Below are 25,571 nucleotides of genomic sequence, written 5' to 3' on the forward strand. Positions count from 1 at the left end.
TACATTTCTTGAGCTTTAGTCACTTTTTAAATACACTAAGCCTAGGACAGTAAATGTGAAGATGAGGATCACAGCCTCACACATAACTAATTTGCCCTCTGAGAAACTAGAGTAAAAAGTAATGGGGCAGTGGAAAGTGATGATATAGTTGAGGAGGGTGTGGGGGTGTTTTTTGCATTGGAAGCATCTCCAAATAGAAGGACGAATATTTGTCAAACAATTGGAGATAAGTGCATAAGAAGTGATTCTGGGTCATCTAGTCACTTGCAGAGAAATTCACTGCATTTTGAAATTGCTGTAGGTGAATTTAGTAATAGTAGAAATGTATAGTATTTTTTAAGCTACAGGTTTAAACTGGGATTTAATGGGAGCATAGCTGTAAATTATACCAGGATACCATCTACACCTTGTTTTCATTTGGGACTGCTATGATCTAAAAACAGATGTTTTCCCTACTATTTGCTTAAACTAGGTAACACTGGTCATACAACTAAGCTGACTTAAAAGGCATGAAATTTAATTACTGGTGGCATAGTCTCTTCAAGACTGCGTTTAATAGTTGGTTGGCATTATTTCCCATTTTGACTCAAAAGTATTTCTATGAAAGGATGATGTCAGAAGGATCAGGCTTGCTTTGTAAGCCATTTTCATTTGCAGCAGCTTCACAGTTAGTATCTTGTCATGGTCAAAGGGAGAGCGTTAAGGGATTAGCCTTTTACCTTTTACCATTAAAACTGTGTATAATTGCTGTTACCGCAGTACCTGTCAGCAGGTCTGTGTGATCATGTCCCTGTTGCAGAGTTAACAATGGAGAAAAGTTTTCAGAGTAACAATTTCTTTTTCTGTGGGATTCTCCTTGCCATACATTTTCCTTTCTTTCATCTGAACTTCAGTGTAAAAAAATTGTACATAGATAGTGATAAGCAAAAGAGTTACTCAGATGAAAAAAGTTTAACTTGTATGACTGAATAAGATTGGGTTTGCTAGTAGGGACAGAAGTGTCTTGCAAGATTACTTAGGAAAAGAGTTACTCTGTCATCATCCTTTTAAAAAGAATACCTCAAGAATTTTAAGCACACATTTTTAATGTTGCAACTATAATGGGTCTAAAGTGAAGGATTTTTGAACAAAGTGACTGCAAGAAGAATTTAATACAGGCTGTTTAGATCAGAAGTTTCTTTTTTTAATTACTTTTGTCTTAAGAAAATTTATTAAAGGCACTTTTGCTCTCAGTGATCATTCAGGATATGTACGTCCTTTGCCAGTGCCTCGTAGTTTAAATAGTGATATCTCATATTTTGGAGTCGGAGGCAAACAAGCAGTGTTCTTCGTTGGACAGTCTGCCAGAGTAAGTAAATGTCAATCTTTTAACTTTATTTTAAAACATCTTTACATAACCAGTTTGTTGTTATCCTAGCTTTTAATCACAGCATTAAACTATTTTATTATGTTCATTTTAAATCTTATTTTGATTTTAAATACTGTTTCTTTAATAAAATCAGATGATAAGCAAACCTGCAGATTCTCAGGATGTTCATGAACTTGTCCTTTCTAAAGAGGATTTTGAAAAGAAGGAGAAAAATAAGGAAGCAATATATAGCGGATACATTCGAAACAGAAAGGTAAATTGCCCTAATACTTTCTTTTTTAATTGAAAGCTTTTCCTAAGTTAACATGATTTCAGTATGTAATATCCTTGTAATACTTATCTGGGGTTATCTTCATCTTGTTGAATCATTTGCAACATTTATACCATTGTATAAAAGGAAGTAATGGGAAACTTGAAGACACTGTATCATAAGGCTTTATTTGTATGTAACTCTTTTTCCTCTCTTCAGTTTAGCTTAAAGGACAGAAATGCCGTATAGTTTGACGTATCAGTTTAACAAAAATATTTTAAGATACCTTCTAAGAACAGCAATTATTTTGTTATGTATGAAGCAAAGAAAAATGCCTGTTCTTTGAAGTAGTAAGGAATAAATTAGGGAAACAAACTATGCTTATGTAGAATTATGTAGAAGAACTAACTTGCATATGGAGAAAAGGCCATCCAGATCAACAAAACCCAGTGGTTGCACAAATCTTCACTAAGTCTGTAAAAGAAAGGAAATATATAGTTGAAAATTAAAATGAACAGCCCTGATGGTTTTCATGAAGAAAAGCTCAAGGAAAAAACTGTAAGATAAGGAGGAAGACTGAAAAGAACTGTTGTTTGGACATTTTTTGAGCAAGGAGGTAATGGCAAAGATAAAACTAAGGGTGCAGATGAGAGCATAGGTGGGTGCTGTGTACAACGAGGTAATCAGACCTTGATTATAGCCCATATCTTGTGAGTTATATCAGTGTTCTTTGCCTTTTGTATGGGTGAGAATGGAACAGGAGGTAAATAAGGTTTCTATTGTGCCAATCTTGGGTCTGTGACTTTTGACAAAGAATGAATCATTAAAAATGTAAACAGTTTTATTTTTAATCTCTGTGCAGTAGACATGAGAAGGTAGAATAACAGAAATAGAAACTGAAAATAAAAGCAGACAAAAATCTGTTTTTTATAGAGGCACAAACGCTTTCCCTTCTCATTTGATATTAAAAAGGAAGGGTGGGGGATAGAAAAGTAGAAAATAAGCTAACAAACATTAGTTGGAGGAAACTAGCTGAATGAGATGCATAGATACTACTAAAGAATTCAAGAAGGTGGTGCGATCAACTGTTTGAAAAGTTGTGGTGATAATATAAAATGGAAGTTAAGCTGATGCAGTTAAAAAAATTGCAAGTACAGTTCTGTTAGAGGTAAAAAGTAAATTGTAAATATCCAAGAGGGAAGAGATGATGTGAAGCACTCAAGTAATAGGAGTGAAGTGTGAAGATAATGATAGGCAGCTCAGGTCTAAAAAATATCTACAAATCATTGAAATAGCCAGGCTTGTTCATTATATTGATGTGACATTAAAATGTGTGAATTTGTCTCTTAATGTCTTGAAAAATGGTCTGCAGTGCACATAGGTGAGGAGAGAATACTATGGCAGAAATAGAAATATTCTTCAGAAGGATTACTGCAGTATGAGAAGAATAATTGAATCTTTGAGGTTTGATCTGGAATCTTTGAGTTTGTAAAGGAAGTTACTTTTGCAAAGAAATCAAGACATAATTAATATCAAACCTAAGACATTCTAGAACAAGGCCAGAACACTGAAGAGAAACGGAACTGGTACCATGCCAGCTGATCATCTTCTGTTGGTGGATAATAGGCACCTCTCTTTACTGCACTCACTTCCCTGGACCGTTTAATACTGCCAACATGTAAATAGTACTTTTCTAGTTGAGATGGGTGCTATGAATGTAGGGGAAGGTGATATGGTAGTTTGTCATCTGTAGTGGGAAGGCAACCAAAGAATTTGGGAACAGTGTTTCAGAGGTACTTTCACTCTGTAAGTTGAACAAATGCTATCCTGTACAACATCAGTTGTACAGCTTCTGGGTCATCGGTCAAATCAGACAGGTGAGGACCAAGTAACTCCTACTTTTCTTTATCTGTGATCTCTTCACTAGCATAGAAAGAGCCCTTTGCTTGGATGAAATCAGCAAGACTGTTAGGTTTAAAAGAGGCTGTGCTGTGGGCAGAAGAAAGCATTTGAAGAATTGCAGTCTTTTCTGATGAAAGTTCCCACAACTTGTTAAATTATCCGGTTGGTTAAGGAGAGCTCTTTGATTCCCTGAGGAAAGTAAGTCTTAGCAGAGCACCCTTGACTAACATATTTCACTGCTTTCCGTTAGGTAGATGTATCTTTTCACGACTTAGTGATGCATTTCCTTTTTGACTGCTTTCCTGCAAAACAAGGCATGAATCTGCATTTACTACAGCATGGAAAAGCATATCTTCAGTTGTACCAATTGTTTGCAATTACTATAAAGATCTCAGTCTTTGTATTAAAAAGATTAAAATTTCTATTAAAAATCTCTTCTGGATGCACCAAATGTAAGGGATTATCCACTGGTCCAACATGAAGCATGGCATAAACCGCTGTGCTTCTGTGCAGCTTAGAAACCTATCATAAGAGTAGAGTGCATCCATCCAGGAAAAGACAATCAGGACTTTCTGGAATCGGAAACTTCTTATTCTGTGAGACTACTGGATATTTCAGCTGGAACTGAGGATTCACCCTTTCTCTTTCACAGCAAAAGCATGTTTCTCCCAATTCAATTTCTGTTGTAGAAAGCAGCCTATCCATTTAAAAACAAATTTTTTTTTTTCTGGCTTGGTTTTCTTAAAGAAGACTTTTGTCTTGTACACATAATAGTTCAATTTGATGGATGAGAACAGTGTCACTGTGTGATATCATTAAATCATATCATTGTGGTATCAATCATTAAACAAGATTTAATGCATTTCTAGAGTGAACACTTCAAATGCTATGATGAAAGTGAGTTGAAAAGGAACTCTATCAGGGATGTCAGATTCTCAGTTTAATTTGGAATCTTTTATTTTAAGCATTATTTTTTTGTAATACTTAGCATCATGTGTTTTTCTCTTCATGTTCTGTTTTTAATCCTTTTCAAAGCTGATGGGAATTCAGAAATTCAGTTTACATTCCTGCTTTTACTATTTTACTCTTTTTGTAGCCATCTGACTCTACTCACATCACAAGTGATGATGAAAGATTTCTTCATAACCTAATATTAGAAGAAAGGGATAAAGAGAGTTTCACAGCAGTTGTCATTACAGGTGTACAACCAGATCATATGCAGTACTTGAAAAACTACTTTCATCTTTGGACAAGGCAGCTGGCGTAAGTTTGTGATTTAAAAGATTTGATTTAGAAGTGGACTACTAACAAAGTCAGATAATCATGAATTAACTTCCTTTTTGTGCTTAGTCATTGGCTTTATTCATGGGCCAGTGGGCTGTTGATACATATTTTGTTGATGCCACAATTAGTCTTCCTAGCTAACTGATTTTACAGAAACTATCTTAACGGAATGGGGCCCCTTCATCCAAAGGAAGATGTTTACAAACATCAGTTTCAATGGGACTTGATAATTGATACCTAATTATCCAATCAAATTATTAACAACATATTCAATTTAATAGCTATGTTATTAATGTAACAATTAGGTATCTAATTATTAACTTGGTAAGTTGCTGTTCTCACAGCTGTGCTCCTAACCTTAACATCTAGCTTTATGTTTAGTTTTTTTGGGTTGGTTTTGTGGTTTTTTGTTTTCTTTAAAAAAAAAAAAAAAAACCAAAAAAAACCACAACCTGCTACTTCATCCCAGTTTAAGGGAGACTGATATATGATATTGTCCACTCAGTACTATAGTAGTGTCATCGGTGGGCCTGCAGAACTTGGAGATGTGGAAGTCCGTGATACCTGTGAATCATGTGGGCTAGTCTGTGAAGATGATGTATCTATCTGTGAATGTAAACTGAACTGTGAAGCCATAGCCCAATTTTGAAATCTGGCAAACTATAGAACTTGATTTTTCAAGCTATGATTTTATTTTTGTGTCACCTGTAATCTCATAATAGATAATACTTAATATGAGGATTAGTATAATGCTTAGATAATACCTTTTTATATGAAATGTCATTCATTGTTGCATGTCAGAAGTTGTGGTTGAAACCCTTTTAAACCTTATGAAAATGTAGGGATACATCTACATTTACAGGTAACTTAAGTCCCTCATTAGCTTCTAGGTGCTCTTCTGGTGAACAGCCACATTTAGGTGCGTGTTAGTTCATTCCAGCGATCTCCTGAAGTGAAAGAACTGCGTCCATTTGAGATGAAACCCAGGTGCAATTATTCAAGTATATGCCCTGTAGCTATTACAGTAAAACCAATCAGATTTAGCTTCCCAGTGCTACACAATTCTGCATCACTATTTCGGCTGTAATTGCCTTTTTGCTCTCAAACACCTCCACATAACCTCCTGCCATGCCTTTTGCCACACATGCATGATAGCAATTACATTCTGCTCTAATGGGCTACAGCACAGCCCTTGTACTGTTTCAGATGCTTTGAAGTGGAGGGAGGGGAGATGAACCCCCAAAATAATTATGTCTTAAGGCCAGGAGAGCATCTTTTGAGGTCTGGCAGAGATGCAGACAAAAAGCTAATACGTATCAGTCTGCTCTAAAGTCTTGAGCAATAAGACCATGAGGAGCTTTTGTCTGGGAATGAAGATTTCTCCTTGGGGCGCATTTAGCACAATGGATGTCGGAAGCAAAGCTATTATGAACATTTGCAGGTACATTTAACTTCCTTCATGCATTCAGTCACATTGACTTGTATCGTCTCATTTTTCTGCAAACATCACCCTGTGGTTTAAGGACTCAGTCTTTGAAGTTGGAAGAATTAGCTAGCTTGCTGAAAAGTTGAAGTAAGTAGGGTTAAGTTCCTCAGTTTTCTCAAACTTCATTATCTCTATGAAAAGAATGAATCTATCTGATGGTGTGGATTTTTTTGCGTTTCTTATATGAGCACAAGTACCATTAGAAAATAATAAAATTCTTTCTAGTAATGCATATCGCATCTACGACTGCTGCTTGTATTCAAATGGGGTATCTTTACCTTTTTGTACATAACTGAAGGATAGTGATTGTTTGTTAAACGCTTCTATTGATATTAGATGATCAGTAACAAAGCTGATACCCAAAACAATATGTGGGAAGCTTTTTGGCTCTAGTTCTTTTTAATATCCAGAGTGCAGAACAAATTACAGTAGCTTTATTAGTTTGCACTTGGTTGTAAAGGATCTGTAGCCATGTAACAATCATAACTTGTTTCATTTATGTATTATTTTCCAGTTTCTAATGTTTCTTATTGTTTTAACAAAAAATTGATCCTAATATGATTGTGTGTAAAGGACGTAAGAGTTGAAAGGAGTGAAAAGGAGCCACTCACTCCTTTTAGTAAATCTGTTGTACCAGATACACATCTTGTTATTGTTGATTTTAACAATGCAATGAACCAGTTATATTTTAACTAAAATAGGAGTTTATTTAGATTTTTGAAAATTACAATCTGCAATTTTTTAATTTCACTTTCTGATATTTATTTTTCATTTAAAATGTATTTCAGACATATCTATCACTATTATATCCATGGACCAAAAGGAAATGAAACTAATGCTGTAACAAAAGATGTAAGCCCTTTCAACAACATCGACATTCAGGTAAGAGACTTTACACTTATTAGTAAAAATTCTTCTTTGATGGCAACTTATTTCATGTTGTGCCTGTTTCTCTTTAATCATGCATGTTGTTCTACAACAGCATTTTAAGATATGTATGTAATTTCATTTTTAAAAAGTAATACTACTTATCATTGCAACATAGGAACTAATTCATTTTGCTGACAGTAAAGATAAATGTCACAAATGCTAGTTATTGTAGGGTTTTTGCTCTAAGGAAAATCAACTTGTTTTACTACTTTTTTCCAGATTTCAATGTTCGAAAAAGGAAAAGTACCAAAGATGGTCAATCTTAGGGAGATTAAAGATGACATGCAGACATTGTATATAAATACTGCAGCAGATAGTTTTGAGTTTAAGGCACATGTTGAAGGAGAAGGTATAGTGGAAGGCATCATCCGGTATCATCCCTTCCTGTATGATAAAGAAACGTACCCTGATGATCCATGTTTTCCATCAAGTGAGTGAAACGTTTGGCTGCTTATCAGTCCTATTATAGACAATCCTACTACTTTAAATTTTTTAATGAAATAGAAACTAGAACAAATTAAACAGAAATGTAAATTATTATCTAATTTGTGTTGTGGTAGAACAGAAAAGTTCACACCCTTTTGGATTAATAAATCCTGTGAACAAATTGGCTGTTGTGGTGACTTGTTAATGTAAACCTGATCTTTGACATAGAATCATTGGGTTGGAAGGCACCTTTAAAGGTCATCTAGTCCAACCTCCCTGCAAGGAGCAGGGACATCTTCAACTAGAGCAGGTTGCTCAGAGCCCCATCCAACCTGACCTTGAATGTTGCCATGGGTGGTGTATCCACCACCTCTGTGGGCAACCTGTGCTAGTGTTTCACCACCCTCACTGTAACACATTTCTTCTTTCTATCTAGTCTACGTCTACCTTCTTTTAGTTTAAAACCATGACCCCTTGTCCTGTTGCGACAGGCCCTGCTAAAATGCGTGTCCCCATCTTTCTCAGAAGCCCCCTTTAAGTACTGGAAGGCTGCAAGAAGGTCTCCCTGGAGCCTTCTCTTCTCCAGGCTGAACAACCCCAACTTTCTCAGCCTGTCCTCACAAGAGAGGTGTTCCATCCCTCTGATCATTTTTGTGTCCCTCCTCTGGACCTGCTCCAAGAGGTCCATGTTTTTCCTGTGCTGAGGCCTCCAGAGCTGGATGCAGGACTCCAGGTGGGGTCTCACCAGAGTGGAGTAGACAATAATTCCATCTGATTTCAAACTGTAAACTCTTATGGAATGCAGTCTGACTGAAACATTTCCACTTTCCTCACTGTTAGATCTTTGCTCCGAGAAACTAATGAAACACTAGCAGTTTGATTCAAGAGATTCTAACATTGGAATACTGCAGAGGACAACATGTAGTCTAAGTCCTTAATTTAAATTTTTTTTTTATCCAGTCTTGATGAGTTTGCAGTTGCTAGGGTTTCAAAATAATTTGTGTTGGTGATTTTTTTTTTTAATAAAACAAATCTTGAGTTTAATTGTGACAAGATTTTATGATATTAGACAAGGATTAGTTGAAACTAAAAGTAATATTTATTCAAATTTGAAATTTGCAAATTTGGTAGGTTTGGTAATATTATTCAATCCTTGTTTAAAATTTTTCCTTAGCTTTTCTGCTTGGTGTTTCTTAAACAGAAAAAAAAAAATCCCAATATTGTATATACCTAGCTTGATATTATGTGTACTGCTACTGTGCTTAATTTAATAAGTATAGATAATCCTTAATTTATACTGCTCTGTTTTTTGATATATTAGTTTTTTAAAGAAATTTATTCATAGAGACTGTCTTCTTTTTAATCAAGAATTAAATGATGATGATGACGATGATGACTGCTTTATAGTAGAAAAGGGTGCCAGAGGAAAAAGGCCTATTTTTGAATGTTTTTGGAATGGAAGATTAATACCATACACAACTGTGGAAGAGTAAGTTGTAATCTGTTTCTACAGTGGAAACCAGTCTGTTTCTATAGTCTAAACCTCCCTTTATAAAAAAGGGGTTTTAATGTCTTTCTCCTTTTGTTTAAGTTTTGACTGGTGTGCTCCTCCAAAGAAGAGAGGATTGGCACCAATTGAATGCTACAACAGAATTTCTGGTGCATTATTTACCAATGATAAGTTCCAGGTCAGCACAAACAAACTCACTTTCATGGATCTGGAGCTGAAGCTAAAAGATAAGAATACTCTGTTCACAAGAATCTTCAATGGACAGGTGATCATTCTATTCTGTGAAGTATTTCTTCTTGGCAAAGTTTAATGCATATGATATAGAAACCTTTACTGACTGGTCATTTGTTCGTGTCACTGAATATTGCCCAGTTTTAGAAGAACCTTCACCTTGGGCACTTGTGCAGGACTTTGTAGCAAGCGCTTCTCTCAGTTTTAGTGAGTGGTAAAGCTGACTCTTCAAAACTGAAAAAAAAAGATTTAGTAGTTTCCCTTTTATTTTCTTAAGCAATGACTATCCTTGTGGAAAGACCCGCTTCATAGAGGAATATGGGTGTTGGGGGAAACACTCTCTGGCTTGAAATACAGCTTTCCTAGAATTTTGTAGTGTTTCCAAGCTGAAGAATCCTTTTTTTTTTTTTTTGTACAGTATCTCTATATACTTATAATTGTTCATGCTTCTGAAGTTGTAGATTTAAGTTTTGTAATACACTATTTCTTTTGTAATCTTTTTATAGGAGCAGCGAATGAAAATTGACAGAGAATTTGCTTTGTGGCTCAAAGACTGTCATGAAAAATATGACAAACAGATAAAATTCACAGTCTTTAAAGGAATAACTACACGTACAGATTTACCATCCAAAAGAATGCAGAGTCCTTGGACAGTGTATGCTGCAATAGAGTGGGATGGGAAAACATACAAAACTGGACAGCTGGTTAGTTAGTTGCTCACTAGTTTTGTTTGCTTTGTAATAGCACATTTGAACCATATAAAAGGCAAATCCTGTACATTTGATGCAGGAGTAATGTGCTGACATTAATTGTCTTTTCTTTACAGGTGAAAACTGTTAAGACTCTTCCAATATTCTATGGGAGTATTGAGAAATTTTTTTTGTATGGAGACCATGATGGGGATATATTTGCCACTGGAGGAGAGGTTCAAATTGCTTTGGTAAGACAAATATAAAAAGGATTCACACACTTAGTATGCTTATGGAATCTTTAAACATAATCCTGGGTCAGACTTACTTAAACAACTTTTAAATAACTCTTGAAAATTATGGTATTTTTTGACATTCAGAGATTATCTAAATTATCACATTATCTAAAAATAATCAAACTGCTCAGTTACATTAGTTTTAATGTAAATGTATTAAAACTATTATTCATGATCAATGATCTGATTTATTTACATTTTCATACGAAATAAGCGTATCACAGCTGGTATCAATAGTATGTTGTGCATCCATTCTTAACCCTCGTGGTTTCAGCAAATTTTAGAACAGTGTCTTGTGGATTCACCAGGTGGTATTTGTTGGTATCTTGCATTACATCTACGTCTACTTGTTTAGTCCCTTGATAGAGAGGTTTTTCTTTTCTGACATACTATAATCTGGCTGTTTATAACTGCACTCAATATTTTCAGGAACCTCAGGCTTTGTATGCTGAAATGAAAACTATTCCAATCTCAAAACTGGACAGAACAGTGTCTGACAAAGCTGTTAAAAAATACATAGAGGATGAAATGGCAAGGTAAGGTTTAAATTATTATTTAGTGGTGGAGTTCCTAGTAACAGTTCTAGTGTTTCTTCAGGAACAAAAAAAAAAGTTCATTTTTATTCCCAAATGGGAAAGCAATCAGCAGTTTTCAGTAGAAATAAAAAAACCCTAGAACTCTAATCCAAGAAGAAATAGTTCAGAGTTTGTTTTGGGTTTTTCCTCCAAAAAATAGCTTGGTGTATATTCTACTAAAGATAAATTACCCTGTTTTTTAACTCACAGAAAAACTGTTCATTCGTTCTTTTTCACTAGACTTCCTGACAAATTATCAGTAACATGGCCTGAAGGAGATGAGTTATTACCAAATGAAACAAGATTTGCTGGTACACCAATAGGTATTTTTCTTTTTTCTTCTAAATACCAAAAAGTAAAATGTCAATTTAAAAATACATTATGCACTCTTCTTAAAAAAGCAAGCAATCCAATCACTTATAATACACAGCATATTTTGAAAGTCCGTCATTTTTCCTTTTAAATACAGGAGCATTAAGAATAGAAATTTTGAATAAAAAAGGAGAAGCAATGCAAAAACTTCCAGGTACAAGCCACGGAGGTTCAAAGAAACTTCTTGTTGAACTCAAGGTTGTTTTACATTGTAAGTATTTCGGTATATTTAGCTGAGTCTTTTTTATTTTAAAAATGCATAATGGATAATGTATTTCTTTGTGTATAAACATGCAATACATATTAGAATTTGATAGATAGATTTAATTTTAAGGACAGTGTCCCATCAGAGCATGTTGTACTCCAAAGCAATATTTCATGAAATGACAATTGCTTCAATGCCAAATGTTTTAATGCTGTTTTATGATCACATCTTCTGTCCCATGTAAGGAGGGCCTATCCTTAGACTGTCTACTTCATATGCATATGAACATGGTTAAAATGGATAGTTTCTATAGTTAACATAGCAATTCACTTGAGCTGCATAAAAGTAGGGGCCAGACTTGTTTGGTATCTAACGTAAAGTAATTTCAGACTTTTAAAAAAATCAAGTTTCTCTTGAGTTACTGTTTTGTGGTTTCCATTTTATGGGTGCTTCACTTGATATTCTTATATTGCATTTGTTGAAGAATTGTATTCTGTCCAAGGCAGATGAAATTATTCAATTGTATGTTGAACACAAAATTACTACACTAAATTCTCTGAAAACTCCAATTTTGCACGTCAGATATATCTGAAACTTATAGAAATTTATAGAAATGTATAGAAAATCTGGAAGTCTTGTTTGCCTTGTTTCTTTCAATATACAATGGGAAAATCCAATTTCTTTATCTGATAAGAGTTGTAAAAATACCTTTCTGAAGCACCGAGGTTACTGTAGTGATATATGTCAAAGGAAACCAAATGGAAGTATCTTAGCTTCAGTTTAGTATACATGACATAAGACTACACATAGTATTTTAATGGCACTTATGAGAACTGTCTGCTGTGCATGTCCCTTTTCCAAGGTAGTGTTTTTGGGCATAAAGAGGTTGGAATTGAAAAAAAGCGTTCATATAATACAAATTATCCAATTGTATTTGCCAACAATCTGGAGAACAAATCAGTGTTTTGCAACATTAACTAAGGTAGACCATCCTGACTTTGGAATGTGTAAACTTGAAAGAGACATGTAGAAACACACACTATTGTTGTGTTTTGTCAGTGGTGTTGTTAGGAGAAATAAAACTAAGTAGGAGAAATAAAACTAAATTTGCCCTTTGCCTCCAATCACTGAAAAGTCTATCTTCAGACCTTTCGTGTCTCCTGACTACTTTGATTCATTGATGGAAATTTGTACTTAGAACTGGTTTTACTACTTCCTATCTTAACTTTTATCTCTAGTCAATTTAGGAATCATTAGTGTAATCCCCCTGATCTTCACCAGAACAAGGAATAAGTCTTGTAACTGACAGTTTGGGCATGGCATACCTGTCAAACTCAACCCCTTAGTCTTTCTTCAAGATAAAGCTCTCATTTGTACTAAAGTGGTTACACCCATACACAGGCAAACAGCAAAATATATCATGTATGGAAAGTTTCTCTTCTCTTTTGAAGAGTGGAATACCTGGCAAAATATACTGTGGACTGCCAAGAGAGTTGAGCTATGAGAAACTTCTTATTTGGTCTGTTACTGGGGAGCCTTACACAAGGTTCGATTCAAAATTAGGGTTGAGAGAATGATAAAGTTGAGGTGTCCAGTGGGGATAAAAAGAGCTGTCCAAGGAAAGGGTGGGATAGCAGGAGAACTAGACTGTGAGAAACTTTTTGCCTGGGCCATGGCAGGAGCACCTTGGACAAGGGAAGCAAGAGCTGGTGAGACAGCTAGGATATGAGAAATTTTTTGTCTGGACCATGATGACGGGGGCTTGTAAAGTTTGGCCAAAAAATAAGGTTGGGGTTATAGGTCAGAGCTGAGAGAATGAGGAAGCTTGAAGGGTCTAGGTGGAGCAGGAACACAGAGGGCCTACTGAATGGAAAAGTAGGGTAAAGAGGAAGAGTGTACCTATGGCAAGTGTCTGCCAAAGGGAGGCATGGACTGCCAGGAGAATGGGGCGGGGGGGGGGGGAGATTTTTTTTTTTTTTTTGATGGGGGGTGCAGATTTTTTTTTCTTATTTGGATGTGTTGGGTTTTTTCCTGGGCCACTGGTGGGTTGTTTCTCCAAGGTTCACCCTAAAAATTACAGGTTAGTGTTGATGGAAGGAGACTGCCGGGGAAGCTGCGTTCTGTGAAAATTTTTTTCAAAGTCATGCCTGAGTGGTTCTTGTCTAAGGTGAAGCTAAGAAATAAGCATTTCTGTCTCAGAAGGTTATTTTTAAATTACTCCTGACTACTCAATTAAATTGCAGGTACCTCTGTTAAAATACTCGAAGTAGGTGCTGTGGCACCTCTCTCTCTCATGCACCATTGAATTCTCCCAGTTCAGGAAGGCTATGGCTATCAGCTATTAATATGTCATTTGAACAAAATGACAGATGTTTTTCCTCTGTCTGTACTCTCCATGGATTTATATTATACTATAGCAGGGACATTTAGTTATCGGTTGTTTTCAGAATATTATTCATGGAAACCTTGTTCATGTGAGAAGCAAACATTGATGCCGTAGTAATCCTGTGAGTAAAAGGTACTGTTTGTCTCTAGAAAAATATTTGTTTCCAAAACAATTATTTCAGATGATAAACAAAAAAAAACCTGCAACAATGAATAAGAATTCTCTACTGTTTCTGTGTAAGGAAGAACAACCAAATTTAAATTAGCCTCAGGTTTGTATTTTTTGCAAAACCTTACACTGTCTATAAAAACTCTGTGCTGTTTGTGGTATACATAGTTTGCACCAAGCGCAGCCTTCTGTATCTCAGTGATTGTAAGGATACTGGTAATATTCATAAATATGTTTGTGTGGAAATGTCAATAAAAGAACATGGTGGTTAGGAAGTCCTAATGGTGCTTTGTAGCAAAACAATAGAGTTCATTAATCACTACTAATGCGAAGTGTTTGAAGGGCTTTTCCTTTACCAAGAGAAAAAATTGGGACATTCTGAAGAAGGTTCTAAATCTTTGCATGTTGTTCCACTGAAATAATTTAGTCTGTTGTTCAACTAAAACATCAGGATGTTTTTTAATGACAGAGACCATAACAACAATATTGCGCGTACCTGATAACTTCCTTGCACAAAACTACTCTTGGGATTGTCTCCTGTTGCAGTGTCCTGTTGTCTCCTATTGCAGTCACATTTTGAACAACATTTTGAAAAAGAAATACATTAATGCTTCCTGAAATTTCAAACAATAAATCTTACTCCTGTATTTATCTTAGGCTATGGAACCATTCACTATAAAATTGCCTCAAAGTTTCAGTGTGTTCTCTTTTTGAATTTATCTTAATGCTGCAGAAGTGTTTCTAAAGACAGATAAAATAATTTGGAGCAAGAAAGGAATGTTCTTTTTTCCTGAATTATACGTTCAGTCAACTGCACATTTTTACCATTGCTCCCATGTAGGCTAATTCATTGTGATCATCAAGTTGATCAGTTGCCAGTGTGGAGCGCACAGCCTACAACTGCTCAGACTTAACAGGGAACTTATAACCAAGGAGCTAATAAAATTCGACTTGACAAACCTTCTGCTTTCAGTAGAGGCAGTTTCATAAACTTTCAGTTTATGTCTGAGGCTAGCAAATTTTAATTAAAGTGGCATTAGATAGGGAATTCTTTTTTTTTAGCTGTCACCAACATGATTAATTGTGAAACTGAATTTATATTTGTTAGTTGTAGAAGTGGTAGTAACTTAATAATGAGTGACAGTAATACTCAAAAGAATTAAGAATGGTGGTGTAAAATCTAAATAAATCTAGCGAATTGTTTGTTTTTCAGCACCTACTGGGAATAAGGAAATAATTTCCCATATCAGTCAGCATGGAGGCAAATGGCCGTACTGGTTTAAAAAAATGGGTGAGTTCATATATGCAATATTTTCACTTTATTTATAATTTTACTTTTTTTGCTTTCTAATTGTATTTGTATTTCTGTTTAGAAAATCTTCAGAAACTTGGTAACTACACCTTGAAACTGCAAGTAGTATTGAATGAAAGTAATGCAGACACTTATGCAGGAAGGCCTCTACCATCTAAAATATTTAAATTTACTATTATAGGTAAGAATTCCAGTCATGCCAATTTTCTTTTACTTTTAGTGTTTCTATTTTGTTCATTGCTTATCAAAATTATTCATGTTTTAGTTGAGAGGTAATTTTCAGCACTGAATGTGAAATATGAAGTAGATTCAGGAAAAAAACAAATTTTTGTCTAATAGGTTTTGATTTCACCTGTAATGTGTTGGCTCTGCTATACAGTCAGTTTTACAAAAAAGCAAAGTGTTGATGAAATCAAAAGCTTTTCCCTGATGTGAACTTTCCTAAATGTACTTAATACAAATTAACTTTTACTTAATTAGAATGACCCTTTTTCTTCATGCCTTTGGCATAAATATTCTTTATAAAACTAGTACTCATTATGCCAACTTTCATGCATAAACCACAGAGAAATTCACTAATTCAAAAACAGGTTATGTATTTAAAATATGCATGTTGAGATTGAAGTCTCTCTCTTTTTTTTTTTTTTAATTAAAAGAAGAATCCTATGCAAATCTAAATTCTCATTGAGTTATAATGGGTGTGTATCTTTGGATTAACCATCATAAAATACTTCCTGGATTACCTGAATAGAAATAGTACTATTAAATATGTCTGATGTTACACTCTCTTGGCATACACTCTGGTATGTATATATGTGGCCTAAAATAGTATGTGACTGATTATATCTTCCGAAGAAAATTCATGCATTCCAATTTTAATGACACTGTTGAAGACAATAAGGTATACAGTGTACGGTTACATCATGTTTCTGGTACAGCCTTGCTAGTCCTGTTTCTCTCATCCTCTAAGGTGTTAATTTTATTTCTTCATTTATTTGTGTGCATGTTTCTGTCAGTGACTGGTTAGTTTTTGTTTATAAAACTTTATCTGAAGTTTTATTTCAACAGGCTTATATTTATGCAAAATGGTAAAGCTGTAGACTAGTTTGAAGTTGCTCTTTCTGTCCAGAAATATGAAACACAATTTGCTTTTAAATTACAAAGTCTGTAAATGAGATGTCATAGGATCTTAAAAAATTATCTGTACTTTTGATTCTCTACATCATAATTCATCTTAAAGAATATTTACTTGGTAAATTAATTTGCAAAAATATATGCTAACTATGGATTATACATCCCCTGCTCTGTCTTATCACCAAGACTCATCCTTTTATGTAAGTGTGCTTGTATATAGAAATCGAAAAATTTGTGGCCTACATACATTTAAAAAATAAACTTTCTTGTGGTCTCTGGCTCTCAGTCTCCAGTTCAGAAAGAAAAGTTTTATTCATCCCTTTTGCCATGCTATGACTTTGCCTTTTCCTGAAGTGGCAAAAACCAAGCCGAAATAAAACTAGGAATGTAATGCAGGGGAGGAAGAGAGTTATCAGCAGCCGTATGAGGGAGTGATGGACATGGTTGACAAGCAAAGTGGAGTGAAGTGGTGGGCCTGGAGCGATGTGAAAGAAGAATCACAAAATCAAATGGGTTCACCTCCAGCATTTGCATGTATGCAAGGAAATGCCTACAAGGCACCATTATGGAAAAATCCCCAAAACCCTTTCTGGGAAATCGGCGTACTTTGGTTCCTCTGTGAACTGCATGTACACTAGTGCATGCAGCATAGGGAATAAATATGATAAGTTAGAAACAGCAGGGCTATGGTGTCGCTAGAATCAGAGAAGCAGTGGGATGGCTCACATAACTGGAATGTTGCAATGGAGACAGGCTGTTTAGGAAAGACAGACCAGGAAGACAAGGAAGTGAAGTTGCCCTTTATGTAAGAGAACAGCTGGAATGCATGGAGCTCTGCCTGGGGATGGATAATGAGCCAACTGAGATCTTACGAATGAGGACTAAAGAGCAAACCAGTATGGATGACCCTGTAGTGGGTGTCTGCTATAGGCCACTTGACCAAGAAGAAGTGGATGAGGCCTTCTACAGACAGCATCATGTTTGCAGACCTTGGTCTTCGTGTGGGAGTTGAACCACCCCGTTATCTGCTGGAGGAACAACACAGCAGGGCATAAGCAATCCAGGAGGTTCCTGGAGTGCATCAGTGACAACTTCCTGACTCAAGGAACCAAAAAGGAGAGGTACTTTGCTGAACCTCATACACACAAACAAGGAGAGGCTCATGAGGGATGTGAATGTTGAAGACAGTCTTGGGTGCTGTGACCGTGAGATAGTAGAGTTCAGGATCATGAAGGGGAGCAAAAAGGAAGCTCATAACCTTGGACTTCAGGAGAGAAGACTTTGGCCTCCTCAAAGATCTGCCTGGTGGAGTTCCATGGGATAAGGCCCTTCATGGAAAGGGGGCCCAAGAAAGGGGAAGTGTGAAGTCCTGCAACTGGGGAAGAACAACCCCATGCACTAGTACAGGCTGACACCCACCCTTGCTACAAAGAGGGGCAACAGCATCTTGGGCTGCATTAGGAGGAGTGTTGCCAGCAAGCTGAGGGTGGTGATCCTTTTGCTCTGCTCAGCACTGGTGAGGCCTCAACTGGAGCACTGTGTCCAGTTCTGAGCACACTGCATTACAACACAGAGACATGGACATACTGGAGAAAGTCCAGCAAAGGGCCATGAAGATGATGAAGGGACTGGAGAATCTCTCATGTGAACAAAGGCTGGGAGACCTGGGACTGCTCAGCCTGGTGAAGATAAATTCATGGGGGTCTTACTAATTTCTATAAATAGCTGAAGGGAGGGTGTAAAGAAGATGGAGCCAGGCTCTTTTCAGTGGTGCCCAGGGACAGGACCAGAGGCAACGGGCGCACACTGCACTGCAGGAGGTTCCCTCCATATATCAGGAAATGCTTTTTCACTCTGAGGGTGACTGAGAACCAGCATAGGTTGCCCAAGAGGTTGCAGAGTCTCCATTCTTGGGGATATTAAAAAGCTGTTTGGGCAAGTTCTGGGCACCTGGCTCTAGGTGGCCCTGCTTGAGCCAGGGGGGTTGAACAAGATGACCTCCAAGAAAACCCTTCTAACCTCAGCCATTCTATAAGCTTTCTCTGCAAGGGGGACAGAGAGGGGGCAAGACAAAAAATACTTTCTTTGCGTTTAATATTAAAATGGCTATTTTTGTCACACATTTGGGAGGCAGGACTAGCATCTGTTTCCAGAAGGTCAAGAAAAAATAGATGCTTTTGATAGCCTCCTATTTTTTCCACAAAACTAGAGGCTTTGAATGCAAGCCCTTTAGGCAGAAAAGAGTTCTTTGTAGCATATTCTTCTAAAAACTTCTGCAAAAGTATTATTGGCAGAATAGAAGGAGGTATTCTTGTATGATAATACAGAAAAAACGTTTGGCATTACTTGAAAAGAGTAATTATTTAAACATATGTCTGAAAACCTGGCATTGAAGTCTCAAGATACTTCTGTGAAGTTCCAAGAAAAGAAAACAAAAACAAACAAAAAAAACCCCAAAAAACTCTTTCTCTGACTTAGTAACATAAATGAGCCTTCTCTGCTCCTTCTTTATATCTGTTTATCAAAGCAAAAAGAGAATCTTAAAAGTTGCGAAGTTGTATTCTGTATTTTAAAAATTCTTTTTCAATAGTATTGTGGCTTTCCCCAGCATGGGAGGCTATAACAATTGAAATGAACGAATCTCCTCAGAAAGGAATATAAACTCTAAAAATCTAATGAACAAATAGTTTGATACTTTTAACACAAGAGGTACCAAAAGCAACTTTTGCTATCTGTTGTTGTTTTTTTATATAGTCAGAAGATAATTGGACATTTTTAATATTTTCAGTCTTGAAAAGTGAATATTGCGAGTCTTTATTTTTGCAATGTTTTGTATTGTCTCAGAGGCAGCCATAAATCCTCACACTTGTTATTGCGAAATATTAACATTTCTATGACCTATAACTATATATAGATTCTAAAAATCGAGAAAATAATTAAAACCTATATTGAAATTAACAGCTTTTTGGTCTGAGAAACAAATTATTTTATTTCTCTAACAACAGGTTGTTTCTCAGTGTTTGCAGTTCTTCTTGCTAAGCTAAAAAATCATCACAAATGCCAGTTAAAACTGAACTTTCTAAGTTAATCTGTAAGTTTTGTGTTTCTAATTCAGACACGTTCTTTTAGTAGTTACTCACTTTGACAGTGCAGAATTTCTTTTACTGTTACTTTGTAAAGCATTTTAGTTTTATCATTCACTTGTAAATGAAATTGTAAACACTGAAATGTTGAGGTCTTGTTGTTGTTGTAATTGTTAAAATAGTCTCGGCCAATACAAAGTAACATTTTTCCCTCTCTCCATGATTTTCACATCTCTTGTGGAAAAGAAGCTCCCTGATAATGACATCTGTAGGTAGTGAAAGTAGCTGTTAATTTGAGTCCAAAATAATTTGGTAGGATATTTATCTACCATCTAGCTCAGCACTGTATTGCTTCTTTTTTCAAAGGCAACTTGGCCAAGGCAGTTTGATTCCACAAAACATTACTCTGATTTACAAGCTCCCCTTTGTACTCCTCTGTTTGAGCTCATTTTTTAGTGCCTAATTGGAGGCAGTCTAGTGGGGCCAGATTTCACAGGAAGGATGCACTCAGATTTCTTTTTCAAATACTCATCATTACTCATCTTTATCTCCCCAATTTGGGATAGTGGTAGAAAAAAAAATTGTTGCATGAATTATTTTAACAGAATTAAAGCAATTAAATGTTTAAGAAAAGCTACCCACAAGGAACTTGTCCACTTCCAGGTGGTGTATTGATGTTCTAAGTACTTCAGAAGTTTTGGCTGTCCTGTTGCATTTCTTATACCATAGTTTACTGCTATTATGTTTTAACTGTTGCTTTTATGTTAGTGTAAGTTTAAAAAGAGGATCAATCAATAAACCATGATTTTGGTTACAACAGTGTTCTAAACAGCCTATTTACTTTGAAGTGACTTGACTTAATTGCAGCCTTAATTAAGAGAAAGCCAGTGAACATGCATAATTCCTTCTAAAAATGTATTATTCTTTTCTCTTAGAGGGCAAACCAGAGAAATTTTCGGTGGGTCTTTTGGAGCTTCCTTTTCGAGTTGGAGTACCTTTTAATATTCCTTTGGAATTACAGGACGAATTTGGTCATGCAACACAGTTGACAACTGACATTAAACCAATTCTTGAAGCTAGGTAATTCAACCGTCCGATTAGTTTGGGGTTTTGGGGGTTTGTTTGTGGGTTGTTTGGTTTTTTCCTTTCTTCATGTGACATTAATATAGTAATTCTTTGGGTTTTATCTGAGTGGTATACTGGTTACTTTTCACATAAATTGACTGGCATTTTTGCTTTTATTTCCTTAAGAATATGTGAAAGTATCTTGTACATCAAAACACTGTGTTTATTTTTAAATTGATTCCGTTTTGGTTTCTATGTATTTTTCTAGTGGATTGACGTTGCAGTATGAAGAAATAACTGCAGGAACAAAGTGCATCATTAAGGGTGTCACTGCTAAAGGCTGTATAAATAGTTGCCAGGGCAAGGTAGGCTAATGAATTTAAACTTAAAATAACATATTTCAAACAAACAAACAAACCACAGAGCCAATAATTTTTGTGTAAGTTGGATTGTCACATAGTGTTATCTAAGTTTGGTCTATGCTAATAACTACAGGTATTTCTTGGGATATTTTCAGATGGTCTCTTACAGCTCTACCTGGAACAATTTGTCTTTCCCAGCATGCTGTCAGCTGTCTTAGTTTAAACTGGTGCTGAAATCGGTTTAAGCCAAATCATCCTATTGACTTTTACACTGAAATAGCATAGGGAGCACTGAAATCTTTCATTCTTGAAGTTGAGATAATAAGTAGTAATAGTTAATATGAGTGGTAACAACTTGAGCTTCTCTAGATGTTTCCAAAATGCTGTTTTCATTTCTGTAGCATCCAAATCCAACCTGTTACTGACGGATTCTCAGCACCTAGTCAAGCTGCTAATCTACTGCAAAAACAAAAACATAGGTTACGTGCTAAAAAGATTTCTTTCATAACACAGATCTTGATGCTTCTGATAAATATAGATCTGAAGATTTTTTAAAAATACTTTTATTGGCATATTTTCACATATTCTAACCAGGTCCTAATACGTTCATTTAGTTTTGCAGTCTAGCGTAATAAAGCCAAGGCTGGGAGCTGAAGGTACCTCATTATACTGTTGATATTGTTGCTTAAAAACAAACAAATAATGTTGCTGTTGGAAAGGTGTATAAAGAGAAGAGAGAGCATATACATGCTTATTGAAAACTGGAGTGTGTGGAATTTAATAAGTTTTGTAGGTAAAGCTCAGAATTTAAGGTGAAGGGCAAGAATAATGACAGAAGATAGGGGTGGATTATGGGAGATGAAGTGTGTAGGAGCAGAAGTGCCAGGCTGTAGCAAGATGTAAATTTGGTGAAGGGCAAGACCAAGAGTCATTTAAGGAACTTGCAGTACAGAAGTAACACCATACCATCATAATGGAAAAGAAAGGGTGTTGTTTTCTCATGTTGCTTTTTGCGTAAAATGTCGGAGGCAATACCGAAACTGGTACTGAAAGTAGCGGTTCTAACTGATATGAAAAAAGGACTGTTCAAGATGGTAATGAAAAATAATGGCAAAAAGCAGGATGGTGGGACCACAGAGTAAAAACAACAGATAATTTTAAAACACAAATGCAGTTGAATTTTCGGTGCTTAATTTAAAATGAGAAGCAGAGAAGAACATAGGAGAAATTTTCAGCACCTTAAAAGTTGATTTTGAAATGGTAGCAGAACAGCTAAAATATCTCAGAAACAGCTGGTAATCAGATTCTGGAAAGAATTTAGAAGGAGAAAGTGAATGAGAACAAAAAGAAAGAAATAGAGAGCATTGAAAAAATTAATGTTTTTCAGAGAAAGGAGTAAAGAAAAAATGTCAAAGGAATAATCGTGCCAAATGGAGAAGAGAAACTTGATTGACATAGGAAATACAGAATATCACAGTTACCAATGAAGGAAGCTGTGATAGAGAAGAAAGAGAAAGCAGACATAATTCACTTCTGTAGTCATTGATTTAACTCCACCTAAACCAGTCAAGACAGAGAGAAGTGTGTTTTGCTTGTGGGTGGAATCAAAGAGAAAATTTTAAGACAATGTGTAAACAATATTGAGAAGACTGCTCCCTTACAGGATTTCAACTACAGTCAGGAGAAGGGTGAAGAAGGGATTTTAAAAAAAGGAAAAGAATATTTCTTTATTATCCTTTTCCTTTAAAGTAGTGCAGTATACACAGAAGCAGACTTGAAAGCAAAAGCAAAGTAGATACATGGGTCATGAAGGATAAGGGAAAGAAATTCCCTAGAGGACACAGATCTTGAAAGATTAAAAGGAAGGAAGTTAAAGTTGTAAACTGATTAGTTAGAGGCAGAAAATAGTGCAGTATTAAGACGACAGTGAAAAGGAGTATTGCAGAAAAGGGGTTGAAACTAAAAGGGGAGTATAGGAGGGGTGTCTAGTGCGTGAATACAAAGCTTCATTTAATGACATACTCAAGAATTCAACTTACTAAATTACTTACTAAAGCTATTAAACATAGCTATCAGCTATACCAGTTTCCTATGGTTTTGTTTCCTACCTTATTTTCCCCTTGTTCCCCCCCCCGCTTTTTTTTCTTCCCTAGTCCCCAACATGTAACTTTAGTATTTTTTGCCTTCCCCTTTTCTTGTGATTCACCATTTCGTTTAATGAGGCTCCAGCTGAAATGTGCTGCCTAGCTTGCTGGCAGACCAGTATGGTTGGCTGGTTGGTCAGAGCTGGAGAGTTTTCATGCACCTGTGTGGCCAGCCATCAACTGGGGAGCTCTTGTCTGATGTGACTGCAGTTGTGATGCACCTGCCCAGGCCTCATTGCACTTTCTACTTCTCTCATCCAGCAAACCAAAATAACTGCCTGATTGCTTTCATCCAATCTACAAGGTGTTAACGTTGCATATACCCTGTCAGGCATGGGAAGGGCATAAGCCAGGATTATGAAACTAAACCTTTCCAGAGGCAGCATTTCTGGACTTGTAAAAATGGCAATTCATGAATTGCAAGTGCATATTCTAAAATATCAACTATATAAAATAGGAAATTCATGTATCTGCAGTGCAACTAGTTTTTTTAAGTTGGATTAAGATTATTGATTTGACTGCTTCATTCTCTGATTTTAATGTGGAAATCAGTTTCAGTGATGCAATTCTACAGCAGTTGTTTTATTTATGGCCTTATTCAAAGATGAGATGGATAGTAATTGTCGTGCCTTGCTTCAGGCAATTAGCTAAGGAATAATGAACACAGAATTTATGGACCCTTTCTTTAAAACTACTTTTTTTGAACTGGTGGGTTTTTTCCCCGCTAAAACAAGCCTCTAAGCAGGAAACCACAAGTTATGATAGCTGCTTTTAATGGTTGCAGAATCATGTAGTTTAATATGCAAATCCTGGATTGAAATCTCTGGGAATAATACCATGAAAAAGACAGATTTTAGTATAGGGGGAAAAGAAAAAATTCTTGATTTATGTACCATTGCAAGAAAATTTGGATAGACTTCTGAAATTTACATACATATATGAATTGACATGTCTATGTGAGATAATTTATGATCTGGCATGTTTAAAGTTAATACTCAAAATATTCTTTTCATTAGAACTTCAATCTGAAGGTTACTCTTCCTGGTTTGAAAGAAGACACACAAATCTTTAAAATAAGATTGCAGCCTGGTAAGTATCCTTAAAATATTTAGTGAATTTCTGTTAAACTTTATTCTGACACTATTAATGAAATATTTCTTCTCCCAAGAAGGTAGAATATTTAGTGAGACATAAAAAAGGATTATTCTAGCTCATTCAAGTGATGACTGAAACTAAATAAAGCTAAGGGCATGTAATTCTTGGCAGGAATAACATCAAACTCACAGCACAATCTTGTCCATTATTCTAGCAGCTGGAGTTTGTCTGCTTACTTGAGACTGATTTTTCACTTCCTTCTTCAATTATTTTAAATATTTTTCTAACCTAGCACCATTAAATGAATGAATTTTTTTTTTCTTCTCCATTTTCTTCAGCATTAAGCCCTTTAGCCTGTATTAATTTTTGTTGGCCTCTTCTCCCTGTAGAAAACATCTTGTGAATTAGTAAGTGCTCATTTAGTTTCTTACCCTCGCAAAGTGGGCATGCTTTGGCAGTTGGGTTTGTGTCTGAAATTTTTAGTGTTACATGCTGACTTTATCATAATGCAAGAGAGGAATATAGGAGTCTTTAAGTCCACTGCCCTTACCAAAATTTTATGTTTTGTGGATGTCTTGATACTGAGGATTTCCTTATGTGATACCTGTTATCCCTTGTTACTTGGGGTTTTCTGGATTTGGGAGATAAGGTATAGTTTGAAGGCTGATTTTTGGCCTCACAGATTACCAAACTTCAGGCTTTCCCATATAATTTTGCAGATAAATTGTGTACTTCAAGCTTTATTAGATCAAAAATGCAGTTTATTCCGTTATTATTTATCTTTTGAGGAGTTAAGGCTTTATGTAGAAGTTGGGGTGGAACAATCTGACTTGAGACAGATTGTATTGTGTATTGCTTAGTTATTTACCTTGGACTGAAGGCAACTTTATCCTTCATTAGAATCTTTTGCTTTTGACAATGTAGAGATGCTTCACTACCTCTTTCTTCTCATTGGACTTATCCTTGGCTTTTAAAGCTGTTTTTTGAAGGAGTGAATAAAAGCTATTTCAGTCTTTCCTGTTCTTCAACCAGTAAGTTTGAAATGGAAATTTTAATGAATGATGTATAAAGGATGTTTTTGAAAAAGGGCTGCTTTTGTTCCTTCAGAACTTGTCTTTTAATAATAATCTATTACTTCTCTTTTTTAAAACTGATAAAATAATTATATGTCCCAGGGGGTAAGACTTGAATAGCTTCACGTTACTATCCAAGTAATGCCAACAAAATTTTCTTTTGCTTTTCTTTGCATGTAAGTTGTAGCTGTGGTGGCTTTGGTAATTAAATTGCTGCACATCAT

The 25,571-nt window shown here is 35.7% G+C and overlaps 1 protein-coding gene across 1 annotated transcript in view; it reads left to right on the forward strand.

Moving 5' to 3' along the window:
* The window catches only part of SMCHD1 (structural maintenance of chromosomes flexible hinge domain containing 1), a 76,534-nt gene that overhangs the window by 11,317 nt on the left and 39,646 nt on the right, over positions 1-25,571 (forward strand). The window contains exons 4-20 of the mRNA XM_010287605.1: positions 1,234-1,348; positions 1,503-1,622; positions 4,618-4,784; positions 7,080-7,173; positions 7,441-7,651; positions 9,016-9,136; positions 9,239-9,422; positions 9,895-10,092; positions 10,215-10,328; positions 10,803-10,909; positions 11,189-11,271; positions 11,418-11,531; positions 15,293-15,370; positions 15,453-15,572; positions 20,544-20,688; positions 20,942-21,038; positions 24,196-24,268. Of these exons, the coding sequence (XP_010285907.1) occupies positions 1,234-1,348; positions 1,503-1,622; positions 4,618-4,784; positions 7,080-7,173; positions 7,441-7,651; positions 9,016-9,136; positions 9,239-9,422; positions 9,895-10,092; positions 10,215-10,328; positions 10,803-10,909; positions 11,189-11,271; positions 11,418-11,531; positions 15,293-15,370; positions 15,453-15,572; positions 20,544-20,688; positions 20,942-21,038; positions 24,196-24,268 (2,141 nt within the window). The remainder of the gene's footprint in view (positions 1-1,233; positions 1,349-1,502; positions 1,623-4,617; positions 4,785-7,079; positions 7,174-7,440; positions 7,652-9,015; positions 9,137-9,238; positions 9,423-9,894; positions 10,093-10,214; positions 10,329-10,802; positions 10,910-11,188; positions 11,272-11,417; positions 11,532-15,292; positions 15,371-15,452; positions 15,573-20,543; positions 20,689-20,941; positions 21,039-24,195; positions 24,269-25,571) is intronic.

This window comes from Phaethon lepturus, unplaced genomic scaffold (genome assembly GCF_000687285.1).
Source record: "Phaethon lepturus isolate BGI_N335 unplaced genomic scaffold, ASM68728v1 scaffold4615, whole genome shotgun sequence".
NCBI classification, from domain to species: domain Eukaryota; kingdom Metazoa; phylum Chordata; class Aves; order Phaethontiformes; family Phaethontidae; genus Phaethon; species Phaethon lepturus.